The 20,129-nt window shown below is 45.0% G+C and overlaps 3 protein-coding genes across 3 annotated transcripts; all 3 read right to left on the reverse strand.

Annotated features, from left to right (window-relative positions):
- Positions 1 to 573: 573 nt before the first annotated feature.
- Positions 574 to 2,426, reverse strand: J7T54_003815 (uncharacterized protein; the record flags this gene model as incomplete). Its single annotated transcript, XM_051510227.1, has 4 exons — positions 574 to 665; positions 1,121 to 1,346; positions 1,874 to 2,213; positions 2,260 to 2,426. The coding sequence occupies 4 exons, from the start codon at positions 2,424 to 2,426 to the stop codon at positions 574 to 576; spliced, it is 825 nt and encodes a 274-aa protein (XP_051358850.1).
- A 1,177-nt stretch (positions 2,427 to 3,603) lies between these two features.
- On the reverse strand, positions 3,604 to 4,517 carry J7T54_003816 (chromosomal organization and DNA repair protein Mms21; the record flags this gene model as incomplete). The annotated part of the gene is made up of 2 exons (XM_051510228.1): positions 3,604 to 3,865; positions 4,357 to 4,517. 2 exons carry the CDS (start codon positions 4,515 to 4,517, stop codon positions 3,604 to 3,606), a joined length of 423 nt encoding a protein of 140 aa, XP_051358851.1.
- Positions 4,518 to 17,900: 13,383 nt separating this feature from the next.
- On the reverse strand, positions 17,901 to 19,726 carry J7T54_003817 (FAD binding domain-containing protein; the record flags this gene model as incomplete). Its single annotated transcript, XM_051510229.1, has 4 exons — positions 17,901 to 18,533; positions 18,631 to 19,022; positions 19,099 to 19,315; positions 19,442 to 19,726. 4 exons carry the CDS (start codon positions 19,724 to 19,726, stop codon positions 17,901 to 17,903), a joined length of 1,527 nt encoding a protein of 508 aa, XP_051358852.1.
- Between the last annotated feature and the right edge of the window lie 403 nt (positions 19,727 to 20,129).

The raw sequence follows: 20,129 nt of genomic DNA on the forward strand, positions 1-20,129 counted from the left end.
TCCAGCCTTCCACCGTCTTCTCCATCTTAGCGTTGCATAGGATACAGGTCTGTGTCTTTTCAAAATGGCCTCTAGGCCCATGAAACTGACGCAAGTGCAAGCTGATGCCTAGCCTTCCGGAATACGACTTATCGCATAACGGGCATGGCATCGCTGGCATGGGCTCAGCTCCCGTGAGGGTTGGCACGTTCCTTTTCTCATGCTCTCGCTCCACGTGGGCAGCCCAAGCCGGTCCTCCGACGGGCACGAGTATATTCATGCCTTGCAACTTGCATACGGGGCATTCAAAAGGTTCCACGAACTTGTGACGAGATTTGACATGCCTCGTAAGCTTTGACCGATCCCCCAAGGTGTCGCCGCAGAGGAGGCACTTCGCCTTCTCACGCTTTCGTCCGGAAGGTCTCGGTTTCGACGGTGGATCTTCCCGTATGCTTGTTGAACTTGCCGCTTCGTCTATAGATACGCAGATCGCCTCGCCTCGTAGGTGATTTGTGATTAAGGCCTCAAACGCCGGCTCTGCCTCGCCTTTATCTTTCTTGAGGCCTCGATGCTTCCCCAAGAGCTTTCCTATCTTCACGGCATCCTGGCATTGACCTTGATAGTGAGAGGCCCGGGGATTTTCTGCGGCGGCAGCGCTACGTATAGCCTCGGTGCTCTGCCCGGTACTGCGCAGCATGTCAACCTCTTCAAAATATGCCTTTCGTAGCTCCGCGACTCTAAGTCGACAAAGCCAATCCAGGGTCCACTGTATCTTGGCGGTAATCCTTTTGGCCTGGGCCGAGTCGCTTGACGATCTCGCAACCTCCGCAGCATACTGCTGTCGTAGTTCTCCTATGTCTTTGCGCTTTTCAAAGCCGTCGTATTCTTCCTGGCTCACGTAGAGTGGGGCGTCCTTATCCCGTGAAAGTGATGCGTTCCTGAGGGTTTGGTAAAGTTCCTTGTCACTTTCAACCATGTCTCGGAATGCAAATCCCATCAAGTTTTCTCGAACATGCCGTGGCTGGTAGTTCCGTTCGTATACTTGAGTCGTGTTCGATAGAACATAGTTGCGGAGTGGCCCGCCTATTTCCCCTGCGAATACCATGAGTCTTAAGTATACGACCGCTGTAGAGGAGCTCACCGATACGGGCGCCAGCCCCCACCCTCATCGACGTCGGACGCAGTCCATCGCGGAACCCGGCAGCCAAGTTAACTAGACGCCAAATCTTGTAGTACTGATGATATTTTATCGGGATAATCTCTTTGTCGGCCATCTCCGGTTTCCACGACACCTCAAGGTAGTCCACGCCTTCGAGCCGTGGTAGGGTGAGGAGATCCTCCACGGAGGTGAAGGGCCTTGTGAATGCCTGATCGGCGAGAGCTCGCGAAACAAGCAAGCGCGTGAGACATATGAGGTTATCTGGAACCAAAGTGATGGAAAATGACAACCTGAACTCTCCTTGTTAGATACCAAGCATGAGATGGGAATAGAGTACCGTACGTCTCGTCTTGGGAATCGCGCGCTTTATGCGGGCTTTTCTTGTTATGATGAATGGTGATATTGGCAACAAGCTTAGGACGTTGCTGACCGTTGGGATCTCGAACCACGATAAAATTCACGTCTCGGTACCTCATTTGCATAAGAACCTCAGGACGGAAGCCACCGATCGCGCTGGCGAGAACGACGCTGTGGAATGCCACGCGATCTGATGGTGTGCACGAAATATCAATGGCTCGAATCCATAGAGTTTCCAAGATAATAAGCACATCTGTCGTGGTAGCTTCTCGTTTGACAAATGTCTGCTTCAGAGTGAGGTTCTTTTTTTGCGCCAACTCATACTGTATCGCCTACGACACGTGAGCAAAGTTCATGTTTCTCTTCGTGGTAACTCACGCTGGCAACGCGATTAGCGGGCCCGCGATTACGCCCGCCATCGTGGTTCGTGTACTTCAGTGTCCAATGTGCCCTGTTCTTCGGGTCACGCTTCCGCGCTTGATCGAGCACCTTCTCGTCTGCGTGTGCTATCAGTCCTTTCCATATTTGCAATAGAGCGTTTGCAGAGGTGATTGTCTGCACATAAGCATTCTCCTCTGGTCCAAGGACAGGTCGAAGAGTTTGGGAGTTCTCCACGCAAACCTCGAGGAACACGAGGCATAGACTCCTAGCCTCGTCCTTGTTGTCGCAAAGATCGAGCCAGATCTGCTCTGGGTCTTCACCTATTTGCGAGAAGAAACTAGACCGATTAGCTGTTCTTGTTTTCTTCTCCCAGGTATACTCACGCCTGCCAATCTTCCCATAGTTGATCTCGACTTGACTGGGTCTTGTCCGACAGAATCGAGTAAGTGTCGCGCCGGGTGTCTCGCCAAAACTGGAGTTTCTCGCCAATAGTAGCCTTGCTCTCGGGTCGCAAGGAGGCAAACCGCTTGGAAGTCTTTGGTGCTGACATGTTGGACCGTCGCCCATCGGTGGCAGTGAGGAAGAGGTGAAGCTTGGAGAGTCAGGGGAAGACTCTCGACTTTATATTCGGCGCGAGAATAACGCCCACGGCGAATTATGTAAGCTACAGCAAGACCAATGCGGCGACCCTGTATGCCACCGAAGACATATCTTCCATGTGAGCCCTGGTCGCCATTGTCGCTGGGGGCCGTCCCGCGCAGCATGGCGTGAGGATAGGAATGAAAGGGGTGTGGAAAGGGTCATGAGGACGGCCGACGCTCGTCGTGGGCGCGTCCGGTAAAGCCCCGGCAAGACGAGGAAGGCCAGCACTAACAGATGGAAGCTCGCGGCGCAGCCAAACGGTAAAACGGTGAAAGCGGTTGCGGGGGGAGAAAACGGTCGACGCGGACGGTAGGTTCAGTCACGTGACGCGGGACCAACATAGCTAAGCCTCCCCTCAGCGGCTTGACTATGGGAGAGCGGACGGGATCCCGTATTTTCCACTGGGTGTGGTCGTATGTGACAGAAAAGTCTGTGATTTAGACTTATCATAATAATGCGGGAGGCTGTTACACGTGACGGCCGTCTGATGTGGTTAGGCAGTAGCCGCATGAATTGCGACCACTTTCCTATCATCATTTGCCTACCCTATTGTCATACTTCACACGATCCCACGCAACAGGGTCAGGCACCCCGGACAGTCAGAGCAAACCTCGAATTATGCGGACCACTGAAGTGAGATAGACGCATGAGGACTGGTATGTGATTCTTGTGAAAGTGCACGTGGCTTGCGTTAAGAGGGTGGTTTGTTGACAGTGATTAAATTGTGTTCGACAGTCCCGGTGTGGCTGGAATAAATAAAGGGGATGCGCAGGCTACGTGTTGAATTCAAGAAGATAACACCACAAGAACGCTCTATGATTGGGCTGAAATAATTCGTTAATAAATATATACGGAACTGAGTTCTAAAGGGTAAGAAATATATAGTCATCGCGAGACCAATACCCAAGGCTTAATAGTGACGATACAGAGGAGGGAGACGAGCAGCTTCACGAGGGGCACAGTGACGCAAACGGTGACGGAGGCACTGACGGAAGCACTTAAAGACGAAGAGGATGGAACGGTCGCAGGTAGGACCTCGATGGTAGGGGTCTAGCAGCTACGATGTTGATGGCTGGGTTGGCTGTTCAGGAACCGCTCGTGTTCGAGATGACGTTTTTAGCGTCATCAATCTCCAGGCACTGGATCGACTCCTTCTCGAAGGTGTGCTTGCACCAGCGGTTGCTGGACGACTCGGGCATGACCTGCTGCTTCAACGGACAGATGAGGCTGACAACATCCTTCTCCAAGGCAATATTCTCGTCCTTGTCCTCATCGCCGTCGCTGCTCAGGTATATCCTTGCCACCGCCCGCCACGACGGGGTTGCGCCGGGTGTTGAACCAGCAGGCCTATATGCCAGAGCTTCTTGAACTGGTGTAGTCGTTTCCAAGGGCGTAGAACTGGTGGGAGGAGAAGTGCTGCGTATTTCTGTTGCTTCTTCGCTCAAAGATCTTTGTAGACGGGGAGGGGCCTGTCGAGGTGCTCGTTGATTTGGTTTTATCGTTGGTCTATGGCGGTCTCCTGTCTGTGAAACATGTCTTCGGGTGGGGGTGGGAGTGCATTTAGGCGAACTAAATTACGGGAACGCGGTGCATGCTTCCTTTGAGGCTACCGCACAACAAAACATTTCACTCCCAATCGATCACATTCCTTTCGTCGACAATGGCCCTTGCGCTCTACGTCCCGCAATGTATTCGGACTCCGGCTCATCCGTTTCATCCGCCGTCGATAGACAAACCGGTGAGGATTCGAATCGAAGGGCTTTTGGTCTCGGTCTAGAGGATTCTTCCTGAGGCACTATACCATGGCATGTGGATGTACGGCATCACGTTCGACCAACTTGTTCCCGCCGACGAATACGACCCCGAGGTGCTGCAGATTAACATTCTCGATATGGACGAGGTGGTAATGCGGTTGCCAATAGCCCACGGGGTATACTCGACCAAACGATACCAAAGATACAATATGAAAAGGTCCCTGCGCCGCGGACAGGCGCGACATCCCAGGAGCCGGGATAGTGGTAACTCAAAAAGTAATAGCTCAACATCTGTTTCCGTTTCTGCTCTTATCGTCTTAAAGTCATTCTAGGCATCGATCTTTGGCGACGCCTCAAACTACGACCATCGGTTTGGGCGTTTGGAACACCTCTTCACTCGGCCGCTCGACGGCCCAGGAGGCTGTAAGATGCAAGAAGAAGCCAGCAACGCTCTAAGCGAGGGCCAAATCCACTTGGGCTCGATTCAGCAAAGATGGCATTATTGTCGAATAAAAGCATGATATCCTTGATGGCGGTGGGCCGATAGGCATGCCCGCGCCGCGATCCCCGCTAAGCGTTTAGTCCTGGAAGGTTCAAAAACCCAGCGTTCAGAGTACGATCTCTGATCTAGAGTGACTATCTCCTCGACTGTGGTAATGCCTCAGCATCGGCAGTGCTTCACAAACCCGGACTGCTACAGTGGTATGTGTCCTTTATTCGAAAACGCTAGGAGATTGTGCCCTTGAATGTTAGTGTGGCATCCTGGAACAAATAAGGCGGTACATCGAGCGTCGGCTGATTCTGGTGTGTGCTCATACAATGCGTAAATAAATAGCTTCTATTGGCCACGATCCTTATTCAAAGTGGACATGAGACATTACTATAGTCGAGGAGAAGGTAGTGCACGCCACGTCTCCCACACTTTAACAGAAGACATCTGCTTATTTATTCGTCTGGAATTGTCTTGGATTTAGTCACATGTGGTGACTTGATATGAAAACGAGTGAATCCTGTCTCTCATCTTTGAACACGTCCGAATTTCAGCCCAGGTCCAGCCACTGTACAGCCTCGCGGCTATGCGGCACGACCTTCTCCCACCCGCTACCTTGGCTGCCCAATTATTCATGGCTTGTTGTCAATCTATCACTGACAATTGCGTTCGCCAACGTTGCTGCTCTCTCTTCTTTCGACTGTGCCGTCGCCGCGTGAAGCCAACATGCTTGGCTAGCATTTGCAGGACGTTGGAGTTTCTATTCATGAGAGGTCGTTTCCTACTTAGGAGGCATTATTTGACCACCTGGCTAATTATACGTCGAAGTAAATATAACCTTAAATTCGAGGAAATACTAGACACGCTGCTAGTCAAGGTTAATCTCGACCATAGTCTCTCGGTACTTCTATCGTGTAAATTGCTATTATAAGCAGACTATCTTATAACGTAATTACTAGCCCCGAAGGCCCCGAAGGGCGGAAATATATATATCCTATATTACCCGGTACTGTCGAAGTATTAACGTAGGTATCGACTAAAGAACAGATTTACTTTACTTTATGCTTTATTATAGTATTAACGTTATAGAAACTATAAGCTATTCAAATAGAAAATTCCACGCTAACAAGTAGATATTCTCCGCTTCTAGTCTTAGCCCGCACCTAGTAGGGTAATATAATAGTTAATAACCTAAAGAATATAAGAACTAATCTTATTAAAGCCGCTATTCTCTACGATATCGATCTACTAATTTTGGGATTCTAGGAGAGCGGGAGTATCGTATATCTTAACTAAGGTATAGTATTTTAGTATACTATTACTATATCTATTAGTAACTAACTATAGCTTAGCCGCTAGAGAACTATTAACTAAGGCTACTAGTATACCTATGAACGATACTAAGATCCTAGATATAAAGTCAGCGGTTCGCTTTCCTATCTAAAATCTACGCTAATACGATTAGATAGTTAATTTTTACTTATAGCTAAGATCCTAGGACCTTTAGATACTAGTGTGTGTGTGTGCAAGTGTGTATAATCGAGGAAATAGTAGATTTTAGGGGCCTAGAAAAAGGCTATTTGAATTAATAATCAAGAGGCTGATTTTAAGGCCTTTAATTATATGTTCGTTCTTCTTTTTCGTGGTCGATCGTTCTGTGTGCTAATTGCTTTATTCTAGCTATCTCTAGACCCCTCTTTGCTTAGTCACCGCGGTCCGACCCCTTTCGGTCTGACAGGAGTACAGTACAACTCCTGTAAGTTTGTCCACTCAGTACAAGGGCCGCGCTAGCAGGGACCTTTGAACGAATCAAAATCAGAGATTTACTATGAGCCGCTGCTAGCGCGGAAATTCATATCGTGCCGTAATAACGGTTTAACGGGGCCGGGCCCTGTCGGTCTGCTAAGCAGCTACGCGACTGGGGTCAAGTTGCGAGTGAACAAACATTCAGGGGTTGTGCTGTAGAGTAAACTACTCCGCAAACCCGATCCGTGATCTCCCCCCGAGACGGCTACTGGACGCCACCCCCGGGTCACTGTAGGAGGGCCAAGGCACTAGCAGGGGCTGGCTGCAGCGGTGGCTCGTCCTCCGCTAATAGGTAGCATGGTTGGCTCTTGTGCGCCTTGGTGGATGACTCGTATACCCGCAAAGGACCGTAACAAATTAAACTGCCTAGGCTGCTTTGTTTTGCACCTAAGTGATTTGTGGTGGCGTGGCATGCTTGGTTCGGGCACAAAGATATGTGCCTTGTTACCTCTTCTGTAGACACTCTTCCGTACTCACTTCCCACTTCCCACTTCCTACTTCCTCTCTAACTTACTTTCTCACAATCTTCTTCCCTCCAAACTGATTCCGCCCTCATTTAGAATCAGTATGGCTATTCTATCTCGTTGGCTGCAGCTTGTCACCTGGGCATGTGCTCTGTCTTGCAGCACGGTCGCTACGGCTGCCTCTGACGATCTACCCGACTTCGACGATCTATCGACTGGCATCACGGAATTTCATCAAGTCTTTCCTCGCAATGAGACGTACGCCCCTTCACCCCTGTTTCCGGTTGTGTTCGTATTCCAGAACCCGATCATCGCCCAGTCATTGACACCGTTTCTTTCGGCCACCTTGTTCAAATGGAATCAGAGCATCAGTACCTGGGATGTGAATGATACGACCAATTTTGACTTTGGAGAAATGGCCAACGCCTCTGATAGCGCGCCTTTCTTTGTTCATCATGTCTTTAGTGGAAACTTCGACACAAAGGCATATTGGAGTCTCGCCTGGAGTCTCACGTGGGTTAACTGCACCGAAGGGGAGGGCCGATAAATACACCCTTATTCTGGAAGTTTCCGCAACTATATACGTTTTACGACCGAGGAAGGTGGCCGAGAGCCTGATTTAGTTGCTTCTTTAGATGATTCCTAATGCTCCGACTTCCCGAGCGTTACTTTAAATATCACCGAAATTAGCGAACCGTACCCTCAAGGCTACCCAGGCCAGTGGTGTGCCTACTTCTCGTCAGTCAAGCCAGACCCGAAGCCCTGCGAGGTAGAGGTTAGCTCGGAAGTTCAGGAGAGTATCCTTGCTTCCGCTACCAACGTCTTCTGTCGGGGACTAGAGGACGTGGATTGCCCGTCCGACGAAGACGACGAAGAGGGCCATGGCGAGACCATGCGTGGAAGCCTGGCCGCCACTGTCGCGGCTTGCTTTGTATCTGTCGCAGTTAGGATGAGCCTCCTTATAGTGTAGATATAAGCAATCACAACCTAGGCGTTCGCTTGCATAGTCCTGTGTCTGCCCATCCTTTCCGTAGAGTCTTTAGAGTCTTGTGTGGTATGTTTCGGCGTATATCATGACCAATCGGCCCTTGAATCCGTCCCCAATCTCGTAATCTTCTGTGACCTTCAGGTCTTTCCCCCTATATGCTATCTTGGTGACTTTAAGAGCTTGCCACAAAGAGTTCTAGACCTATTGAATCGAGCTTGTTTCTTCAGCCGACTTCCCAGAGCATCAAAAGGGGTAGGGGAAGGGGGAAGAAGGGGCTTTTCGTTCGAGTCAGCTGTCACTCCAGGCTAATTTTTTAATTTATGATAATGGCTCTTAATCAAGAGCTATATAAAAACTAGGTCTAGCGTGCATAAGCTTCTGGGCAATTTTAGTAGTCTACGGCATAGTCTGCTAGAGAAGGAAAATCTACAGCTCATGAGCCTTATCACCTAGCTACCTTCCACTTCGGGATCACGCACCCTGTAGAGTGCCTCAGAGAATCGACAAGCCAAGACAGTCTCTCCGCGTTGGACCGACGCTAATATAGCTGCTAATAAAGTCATACTGCAACTGTGAGGCGGCCCAGGAACAAAGGCTTCATTGGTTCTCATCGACAATGCCGCGCCTTTCCATATTGTAGGCCCACGATTGAAATTGAACGAATGTTGAAGCTTTACACACCCTGGAGTAGTGGTGCATCTTTCCATTTGTAGCGACACCCCTAAAAATGCATGTCCATAAGTCGTACCGCTCCGGTGTGGATGACCAGGGTCCTCCGACCAGGCATGTCCATCCGTTCCGGCTCTCAAGGCATATAAGAAATGTAAAGATAGACGAATTGATATCTTCTTCTTTCTCTTTCCCTTATACTTATCCACGGTAGTCTGTTCGCTCATTCGCAGACTGTTGAAGTTCTGCCATTCGCTCCCTACTTCTTGACACTCAATTCTACCGAGCTCAAACAAGCCGAAATGGGGTCTCCTATTCGCACAGCGCTCCTGAAGCTCTCGGGTCTCTTGTTGGCCGCGTCCAACGCTGGCCCAGCACTAGGCTCGGAGTTTAGACAGCCTGTTAGCCCAGGATATCGTCCCGCAAGCGACGTCTGTCCCATGCGATGCGCAGATACTGGCGCAGACCCGGCCAACTGGCAAGCCTTCCCGGGCTTTGATTAACTCAACCACTGCCCTGAAAACATATTCTACGACTTCTCCCTCCTTAATAACGTGGATAATAGGACCGCACCTTATCGTATCTTCGCCTGCACCTCTTTTAGTCCTGATTGGATAAGTCTCCTTAACTCGACTCTGCACGCGGCTTAGGCTAACACCGCCGACGTCGAGTATGAGATTGGCTTACTGGATAAGAGTATCTCTGGTTTAGATACTTTAGCTATTCAATCCGTTTTAAAGCAAATACGTCGCTACTTTAAGAGTGGCTTCGGCGAGGCTAATAAGACGGGTGTCCTCTTTACTTAATCCGGGCGAGCCTCTTTAGGTCTCTATATCGGTTCTAGACTATAGAAAGAAGGCGTTAGCTCGGTCGCCCTTAACGCCCTCGAGGCCTTCGTGTCCTCTGATATAATAGCGTCGACAGTCGGCATGCAGCTCTGTAACCCTGCCTAAGATATAACGCACGCTTTTGGTTTGATAGTAACTACTAATAGGTCATTTACCCTAATTTAAGAGGCCATTAAGTTATAGGCGAACGCCATATATCTGCCTATTTAAGATTCCGAGAAGATTCCAGGAAAGGCCTACCTCGTGACGCCGTTGTTAGAGGGAACCTCGAAGAACTTAACTATAACACTTTCTTCTAAGCGCTCTAAGCCTAGGAGACTCATAGCGCGGGGTAAGTATGAGACGATTCGAGTTAACCTAGGCAATAGCTACGGTGCATTGGCTAAGAGGTGCGGCATCCCTAGTCATACGTTTAAAGAGTATAACGACTATAAAGACGACCTATGCTCTACGTTATAAGCTCAGCAGCCTATCTACTGTACGAAGAGAGATCTTCCAGACTTCAGTCCCGACCCGTAGTAGGATAGTACTTGCGCCACCTATAAGGTCAGGTTTGTTAATACCTATAGCAGTCTCGCTACTACTAATAGCCTAACCGTGAAAGACTTAAAAGAGTTTAATAAGAACACCTAGGGGTGGACCGACTGCGAACCCCTCTAAAGGGGGGCTGTTATCTGCTTGAGCATGGGAGACCCTCTAATGCCTACTTAGATTAAAGGAACTATATATAGCCCCTAGGTTCCGGGCATAGAGAAGCCCTCGGACGGTAAAAGCCTCTCCGATCTCAACCCCTGCCCCCTAAACGCCTGTTGCTCTAGCTGGGGCTTTTGCGGAACCACGGCCGAATTTTGCACCGACACTAACACCGGAGCACCAGGAACAGCCGAGCCAGGAACCAATAGATACATCTCTAACTATGGTATAGATATTATCAGGAGTGATACCCCCGCGACGTTCCGCAAGATTGGCTACTTCTATGGGTATAATCTACACAGAAAGTATATCTATTAAGATACTATCTAGATTGATACGTCGGCATACACACATCTATAGTTCGCCTTTAGAATAATTACTCCGGACTATCAAATCAATGCTAGAGACGAAATGTCGATATATTAATTCGGCGTGTGGAAAAACATCGCTAGACCCAAGAAGATCCTTTCTTTCTGTTAAAAATAGGGACCCAATGCCCCTATTAGGTGCCTTACGAGGCCCTCTCACATGACACTTGCAGGGGCCCCCTGGAACTTACAGGGATTTTTCAGGGGACTGATACAAGGGTCCACAGCGCTTACGAATGCGCTTACGAATACAGTGCTTCTAAAGCCTTCTATAATATTCGAAGGTTAGCACTACCACACTCGCTATTATAAACCAAACCTTCTATAATCTTGTGACGTTCGGGTCTAGACTAACTACCGGGTAGATAGAATAGAAGTCGAATTATGAACTAAGTACACTAGGATGTCGTTGACTTAAGCGGTCGGGTTATAGTCTATGTGCGAGATAGTAGATCTTACGTAGATAATTATATTGATAGCTAAGGAGCTAGTAGAGACTAACTATAGTGAAGCTAGGCTTCCTATATACTATAGTAATCACGGAGTAATCACGGTTACTTATAAGTGACTAATAGTAATTAAATATAACTAATTACCGTGGTCGTGATACTCGTGGGTAGTGATTAGTGTGATTAGTATATAATTAGTAAAAATAGTAGGGGTATATATAAGGATTACGTGCGGGACGTATAATAACGCATACGGTCGTATATTAGGTCGTAATATAATACTCCTTTTTCTATGATTTTATCCTAGAATTAATTAAAACTAATCGTATTCTTTATTTCGTAAGTCTTTCTTCTTTCTTCCTTTCTTTAATACTAATATTATACCGCGTAGCTCTAAATAACGTCGGGAAGATCTTTTCCTTTTAATCTAAGAGTTTAGATACGTTACCTAGATACCGTATACCTTTTATTCTAGTAAGGGATAGGGGGTTCGCTATAAAGCGATAGATAGCTATAATCGTTATACCGAGTATACTCGTCGTAGTCGTTCTTATGATATATCGGGCACGCCCTAGTCCGTAGGTAAGTCCTTGCTTTATCCGAGTACGTTCTAAGTACTAACTCGTTAGTTACCCGTATTATCGCCGAGAAGCGTTATTTAGAGTCCGCTAAGGAGAGCGTTAAGAACGAGCTCGAGGAGATTTAAAAGAAAATAAATAAAAATCACGCTCGTCTTCGTTATTTATATCGCTAACATCGCGAGGTTTCTAAGAAAGGTCGCGATATAATTTCGCGTGGTTTTCGTAATCTTAATAAATTAGAGGTTAAAGAACGTAAGGAGGCGGAGGCGGTTGCCGAGATCTAGTCGTTTAGTAGCTTTAGTATTATCGACTAATCTACTATAAGCGAGCTTATAGATCTAGTATTATCTAAGCCTTTTAAAGTTCCTATCGATAGTACCTCCGTACTAAGTATTAGTAGTTCCTTAGGTACTTAGGTAGCTTATAAGTATTCTCGTTATTTATATATCCCTTCTATTTAATAAGGTATTTAACTTCTCTATAGATTACTTATTTATCGATAATTCGTTCTAGTTCGTAGAGTTCTTCGAGAACCTCTAGTTCGTACTTAGTTTTTACGTTTTATAGTACCTTTTTAAGAAATAAGATATAAAAAACTAGATATATCCTTATACTTAAGGGTAATAAAAGTTTATAATTAGTATCTAAGATAACTTCGTTAACTTTAAATAATCTAAGTTTTTTATAATCGAGCTTTAGTAAAGGTCGAGTTATTATAAAATTTTTATATAATAAGTAGACTATATCTCCCCTCCGAAAGATCGGTCCCTTCGATCTTTTCTTATTATAATACTTCGATATTCGTGCACGCACGAATTCGAGTTATCTCTTTATATATTCGTATAGAGAGCGTAATTAGTCTATTTTAAGTATTACTTTTATAGCTAGGGGTCCCTCCCTTAGTGTTTTACTACCAAACTCGGGTTCGTATCTATAGTTCGCGTAGAATAGTAAGACTTAGGTTAATTCCGTCGGTGCGCTATTATAAGAGAGTTAGGCGAGTAATAACTTCGAGACCTAATTATCTTACTTATAGTTAATATAGTACCGTAGATATTATTCTAATATCTAGTTCAATCTCTCTATTTATCTATCCGTCTACGGGTAATAAGCTATACTAAGTTTATGCTTGGTTCCTAATTAGGCTATTAAGGCTTGCTAGAACTTAGAGGTAAATATCGTTCCTCTATCCGAAATAATTTCTTCTAGAAGGCCGTAGTTAGCCACGATATATTTAAGTACGGTATATACGAGTGTTTTTATATCTATTACTTCTTAATATAATAAGAAATATCTAAATTTGCTTATTCGGTCCGTAATAACGAATATACTATTATATTCGACGTTAGATCTTAGTTCGATTAACTTAGGTAGCTTCGTAATATAGTTAAAGGCTATAAATTCCTATAGCCTTAAAATTATAAGTAGTGGCTTTAATTCTCCGTATAGTTTATATCGAGTAGCCTTACTACGTATATAATCTTCGTATTACCAGACGATACGTGCGATATCTGCTTTAATTCCTTAGTAATCGTACGTTCGTCGAATTCGTTTAAGAGTCTTCCTAACTCCTTAATATCCTACCGTAGGGTATATATAGATATTAGTTAAGATTTTATCGCGTAGCGGCGGTGGTATCTAGAGTAATCTATTCCTAGTAGGTCCTTTTCTTATTTCTATTATATAATCGTTAGGTATTTCCTTTATATACTTAGATACTTAGTCTAGTATTTTATCGTAGTACGTAGTATCTACCTTAACTCTATACATAAGAAGGTTAAGTAATATTTATATGTAATTTCTTTCTTTATTTTTCTAAAGTATCTAGCCCCTAGCTTTTAGTACTTTAGTATCGTAGTCTAGTTAGCGATTAAGTGCGTCTACTCTATTATTTTCCGATCCCTTCCGATAGATAATCTTAATATCGTAGTCCGCTAGGAATTCCATATAACGGATTTGCTATTTACTAAGCTCTTACGTAGTAGCGAAGTAAGTAATATTCTAGTAATCGGTATAGACTTTAGTTATAAACTTAGTCCTTAGTATATAATACTTAAATTCTTTTATAGCGAATATAATTACTAAGAATTCCTTATTATATATAGGGTAGTTTAGTTCCGCGCCGTGGAGCTTCTTTAAAAAAAAGCGATTAGTTATAGATTATTATTTTTATCGCGTTAGCTAATTTATACTCCTATAGTATAATCCGACGTATCGGTTTCTAGTTCGAGTGGTTTCTCTAGGTTAAATATTATAAGGATAGTGTTTAAGAGAATAGCATCTCTTAATAGTTCGAACGCCTATCTTTATTCGTTTCCTTATTTAAACTATACTTCCTTTTTTATAAGCTTTATTAGTAATATCACGATTATTACGAAGTTACGTATAAAGCGCCTATAGTAGTTCGCGAAGCTTACGAATACTTATACTTCCTTAAGATTATTCTTTAGTTCGGGCTAGTCCTTAACTACGCTAATCTTTATTTATTCTATTAGGATCTCGTTTAGTCGAATAATATACCCTAAGAAGACGGTTTCTTATATATAAAACGCGCTCTTTTTTAAGTCTATTAGGAGGTTTATATCTTAGAGTGTTTTTAATGCCTAGTAAATATATTCCTTATATTCTTTAAGGGTATCTAAGAAGATTAAGATATTGTCTAAATATATTATAACGAATATATCTAAGTTCTCCTTAAGTATATTCTTTATTATTCGTTAGAAAGTAACTAGAGTATTAGTAAGGCCGAATAATATTACTAAATATTCGAATAGACCGAGTTTTATATAGAAAGTAGTTTTCTATTTATCTCCCTTTTTTATACGGATTAGGTTATAGGCTTTTTTTAGGTTAAGAGCGGTAAACTAGTTCTTACCGTAAAGTCTATCCTTAAGCTCGTTAATAAGCGGCAAGGGTGTCCGGTCTTTAATCGTAATATCGTTAAGCTACCGATAGTCTACGACTAGTCGTAGCTTACTATTCTTCTTTAGTACGAATATAATAGGATATCTTACTTCCGAAGTAAATAGTCGAATATAGCCCTTTTTAAGTATTTTATCGATATATTCTCGTAATACTTTAAGTTATTCTCCGTTAAGATTATAGAGTCTTTAGTGCTTAATCGAAGTACTAGTTTTAAGATAGATTTCGTGATCCTATCGGCTATATAACGGTAGTCCTGTTTCTAGGGTTTCCTTAAATAGTAAGTAATATTTCCTATATTCCTATAGTATATTTTTTTAGCTATTCTTCTTCCGTAATAGGTTTTATTTTTCTTTCAATTTACTTCGAATATCTTCTATATAATATTAGCGATAATTCGTTTTCCTTATTTATATCGTATACCCGGTTATAAAGCCTTCTCGGTTAATATTATAATCTTTACTTACTTTAACTCGCTTATATCCTTCTATAAGGCTTCTTTAGAGGCTAAGTCGTCGCGAATATTCGCTTTATTCTAGTTAAATAGTGATTATCGCGTTATTATATCTATCCACGCTAAATAGCTATTGCGCTAATTAACTACCGGATTACTTCTCTATAACTATAGGTAACTGATACACTTTGGAGGTTGTGTGGCCATTCAACCAAGATGCATCTGCGCTGTGTGTGAGTGTCACGTGCTGGTAACGTACACGCATAGGTACGATAGCGATAAGATAGCATTGATAACGCCGCAGCCAATCAGGCTGCGCGCACACGATCCGAGGAGCAGCCGCGCCATGCCTATTTAGGCTGGCCGACTGGCTGCCCAAGGACGTTTGAATTGATCATCTTTTTCCACCTGTTTGATCTGCCTTTAGTGCATCACTACCTCTATTAGGTTCTATGGCGTCTAGGAGCACTAAGGATCGGCAGCTACGGAAGGGGGACTAGTTAGTGTTAGCGTCCGTAACTTAATATCTAGCTTAGATATTATAGCTTTAGGGTCGAAAGGTACTAGGCTTATACCTTTAAAACCTCCTTTATTATTACTCTCTATTATAGCGGTAAAGTAAGCGGCTTTAAAGGCGAGGAAGAACTCGACCTTAGTAATATAGTTAATATACGCTCTAATAAAGTACTCGATTTCCCGACCGTATGCTTTCTTTAAGGCACTAAAATACTTAATATCGAGTAATTAGGTTAGATAAGACGAGTAAGTAAGTAAGCTAATAGTAATAATATTATTCTCTTTATAGAAGGCTTCGAACTAGGCCGACTAATAGCTCTTATGCCTATCGAGTATAATTATCCGATATATACCCTTTATACGAGACTTTATATACTTATCGAAATATTTAATCTATTCGAGGCCGGTCTTATTATCTATCTACCTATTAGAGGTTGGTTTAATAGCCTAGTCGAGTAAGAGGCCGCCCTCTATATATTAGTTAGTAAAGTAATACACGCCTTAAATAATAAGAAACGGCGGGAGGCACTACCCTTCGTTATTAATATACTTAATTACTATCGCCTATTCCCGATTATTAGGCTAAACTACCTTATATCTTCTACGTCGATCGGCGTGTATTATTACTATAGATACGTAGATAATGCTTATTACAAAGCCGGTCTTATTGAAGTTATAGAAGTTATAGTCGTGGATACCGTATTTCGCCCTTATATTATATATAAGCTTAAACCACGCGCGAATAAGCCCTAGATCTTCGTAGAGGGCTCTCTAAAAGTTATATACGCGATTAAAACGCGTCTTAAGTTCTAGTTATCGCTTAACGAACTTCTCGGCTTAGTGCTTACCGACGCGTCCTCTATCGCGTCCCGCGAGTAATAAATTAGCTATATCTTTAATACTAGCGTATCGGGGCGCGAATCCTCGCGTATCTAGGTCTAATATATATCGAATAACTACCTACTCTTTAGTAACTATTAATCGATAAGCTATATAATATGACTCGAGCTTTAGTACTCGTCCGTTTATTTTATAGCGAAGCGTAGCTTCGGGTACTCTATAGATTACTATGGCTTTCTAGCGGCTAAGTCTTTTATCTTACCGAATAGCTTTAATTACTAGGATAATCTAGCTTTCTTTACAGAGGGTTACTATTGTTAGTTATAGAGGAATACTATGTATAAGATGGAAATATGCGACGCGTGGAAAAGTGCGTCGGTTAGGGGTGTGCGTCGCTTAGGGGTGGACCACGTTAGCTTTATTCCTTTAATCTAATATTAGTAGTTATTATAGAATAATTGATTAAATAATAATAATAGATAATAATAGGAAAGTGGGCGGTTCGCTTGTTTAGGCGGTTCGCTTATTAATCACGTTATATTTAATTAATTAATTAATTAATCGCGACCTTATTCCGTAGGCTAATCCTTTTACGGGGGATCGGGCCTAGACGAGATTTATCTTATATAGGTGATATAAGCCGCTACGCGATTCGTTATAGCCCCTAAGAGTCGATTAAATAAGCGCGCGGAGGAATATAAGGGGAATGAGTTATAGGGAATCGCTAGGAAGATAACTATAATTAATAAAGTAATTACTTAAGGGTTATTAATTAATAAAGGAGTCTAGAATTACTACCACTCTAATATACTAAAAGGTAGATTAAATAGGTAGAAAAAGATAATTAATTTAAACGTCCTTAGGTAGCTAGTTAGTTAGCCTAAATAGGCATGGCGCGGCTGCTCCTCGGATCGTGTGCGCGTAGCCTGATTGGCTGCGGCGTTATCAATACTATCTTATCGCTATCGTACCCGTGCGTGTACGTGACCAGCACGTGACACCCACACACAGCGCAGATGCATCTTGGTTGAATGGCCACACAACCTCTAAAGTGTATCAGAGCCGCGTCAGTTAGCGTAGGGGTGGCTGACTTCCATAGGCACCGTTTGATTGATGACTGGCTGACAGTGATGAGCCAAGCTGCCCTAAACTGAAAGCCTGTGACTGCTAAGGTGTGTTGTTGACTATTTGGCTGTAGTATACTGCAAATGGTGCTGTTCTTAAGGCACTCATTGGAGTACCTCGTGCACGCGTTGGATCAGCGTGTGGGACGGCAGAAAGTCTAGTTAGTGTCGATAGTAAGAAGGGCTCGTCTTCTCCAGCAGTGCCTTCCGTGCGTTATCTAGGGATTAATTCTTTGACTTGCCGGTAGCAAGGCGCACAAGGTGGTGTTTCTATCTTGGCCAAGCTCTTGAGATGTTATGTCTTACTCTAGCAGTACACATATATCGGATCAAAGATATGAATAATACGTAAGCAGGAAATGCAGCATGTTCTCAAGGCGTCTTCAGGTATAGTATGGCATTCAGTTGCTTCTTCTTTACTCAATTGGGGCATAAAAGTTGAACCTTCCATAGGGATCGTACTTCTCCTTCAGTTCCCGCAGCCGCTCGATGCGCCACGGCTCCCCAAATAGTTCCGGCAGGCTCTCATCCCCGAATGCATAATTGACATAAGCGCTCCTCTTGTCCTCTCCTGTGCCTTTGTGTACAATCTCCCTGATCCGAGATGAAAACTTCATTGCCTCTTTGTCGAGCTCGGGTCCGTCAGGCATGTATGCTATCGTCGGCGCAAAGTAGATGTTCTTATCGCGATGTGGGTACGCCGCCGACTCGCTGGCGATGGCCTGTACACCCTGAGTAGGGAAATGGTCGATGAGGATTTGGGAGCCGTTCAGGGCTGGCACGGCGCGGATGGTGTCGGTGAAGAGCTCATAAAGCTCACGCTGGGAGGCGACGTTGTATTCCTTGATGGACTGGGGGTGACGGAAGTAGTTGAGGCCGACGCGTTGGCAGGGGCCTGCCTCGAGGTTGGCGTAGAGGACGATTGGGAGCTTGTCGAAGGGCATAATTTCAGTTTGAGTCGCCAAGGGGTTGAGATTCGTGAAGACCTCGGCGAAGACGGGATCGAGGGCATCCTTGCCTTCCTGAATGACGAGAACGATGATAACCGGCTACATGTACAGGTCAGTCCTGCCACAAACTCTCTCTTGTCGGACATAGTGCTCTTTTTTCGTTACTGTAGGTAACGTGACGAGACTCATGACTTACGTTCTCAGGGTCGACCTGGGGCAGCAGTTCGAATGCCACCGCAATCACAACATCAGCTGGCTGCTGATCTGCCCTGAAGTTATCGTTAAGTGCCTGGAAGATATCCTCGACAGCCTCCCCGGCATACGTGAAGGCCGTAAACGCCCAATTCTGGTGCTCTACGTCGTGGATCTTGTAGGTGGCCGACACGACGATGCCGAAGTTATGGCCTGCGCCTTTCATGGCCCAGAACAGTTCCGAGTCCTCGTCAATGGTAGTAATGCTACCGTCGGCGAGGACGGTGCGTAGAGAGACGAACTGGTCAATGGCGAGGCCATGCTTGCCCTGGAGGATGCTAAGGCCGCCACCTAGACTGGCGCCGAGGAGGCCGACGCACTCGCAGAAGCCGGTGACTATGGGTAGAAAGAGGAATGATGAGTCTCGGCATCCCAGGTATAACCAACAGAGACGGATCAACGGGGAGCTTACCAGCTTGTTTTCCTGCAGCGAAGAGGGTCTCGGCCACGGTCTTCGTTAGAGCACCACCACCAACAACAGCCGTCTTGCCGTCTTCTGAGATATCGACAGTCCGCAGCTCATCCAACCAAATCTCGATACCGCGACGCATCTTCCTCTGAGATGTAATGGTGCCATGTCCAGTGTTGACGGCAAAGAACGGAGACTTGAACTCGTTCGCAAACTTGATCTAGAAAGTTCCAATCAAACATTACGTTAGCTATGTCGCTCCATCTCTTGTCTCCGCTTAATTCTTCTACTTCGGTATGCGTGCGTATGGCAAAGATAGCGAAAGAGGGCAACTTCGCGAACTCACAGTCTCGGCAACATCCTCCTCGTTCCTCGGCACAACAACGAGGCTAACAGTAGGCGCATGGTACGCAGACCATCGTAGCGTACCCTCGATGAAGCCATCGGACCCGGGCTCGTATATCTCGGCATGGGGGGACAACCGTGCTGCAAGCTCCTCAACATTTAGTTTGGGGTAGCATGTCGTGTTCTTGTGGGGACTGAGGAAGCCGACGTCGCTGCTGCTGCAGAGAGCGTTGGCCGCCCAGCTGGTAAGAAGAGCGGCAACTTTGAAACGTTTGGAGAGCCACATGATTGAGAGCTTTATTATGAAGCGAGGAGAAAGTGAGGAAGAAAGTGTGCTTGGAGTTAAAGGAGCTTATGGGACTTCAGCTGTTATTTATATTCTCCCCCTACCATATAAAGTTTCGTGCTTTACTACAAGAGATGCCTAGATGGTAGTCCTGTAGTAGTCGTTATTCCCCTGCATCAGCAGTTGTTCCTGGGCAGATCTTTGCTACTTCCATTCAACCAGAGTAGGCTGTGCATCCTCTTTGGCAAGGAATGCCTTGCGATCGTAAGCACGTTATTGCCATACCTAGTCCTATGGCGGATTTTAGCGGATTTTAGCGTCTGACATGCACCAACTTAACACACTTGCTAGCGAACTACAGGGATGTAGCTTCAGACCGATATTTTATCTCCTCCCTTTCTGG

The sequence above is a fragment of the Emericellopsis cladophorae genome (genome assembly GCF_022114955.1).
Source record: "Emericellopsis cladophorae strain MUM 19.33 chromosome Unknown NODE_87_length_64080_cov_119_578801, whole genome shotgun sequence".
Lineage (NCBI taxonomy): Eukaryota > Fungi > Ascomycota > Sordariomycetes > Hypocreales > Bionectriaceae > Emericellopsis > Emericellopsis cladophorae.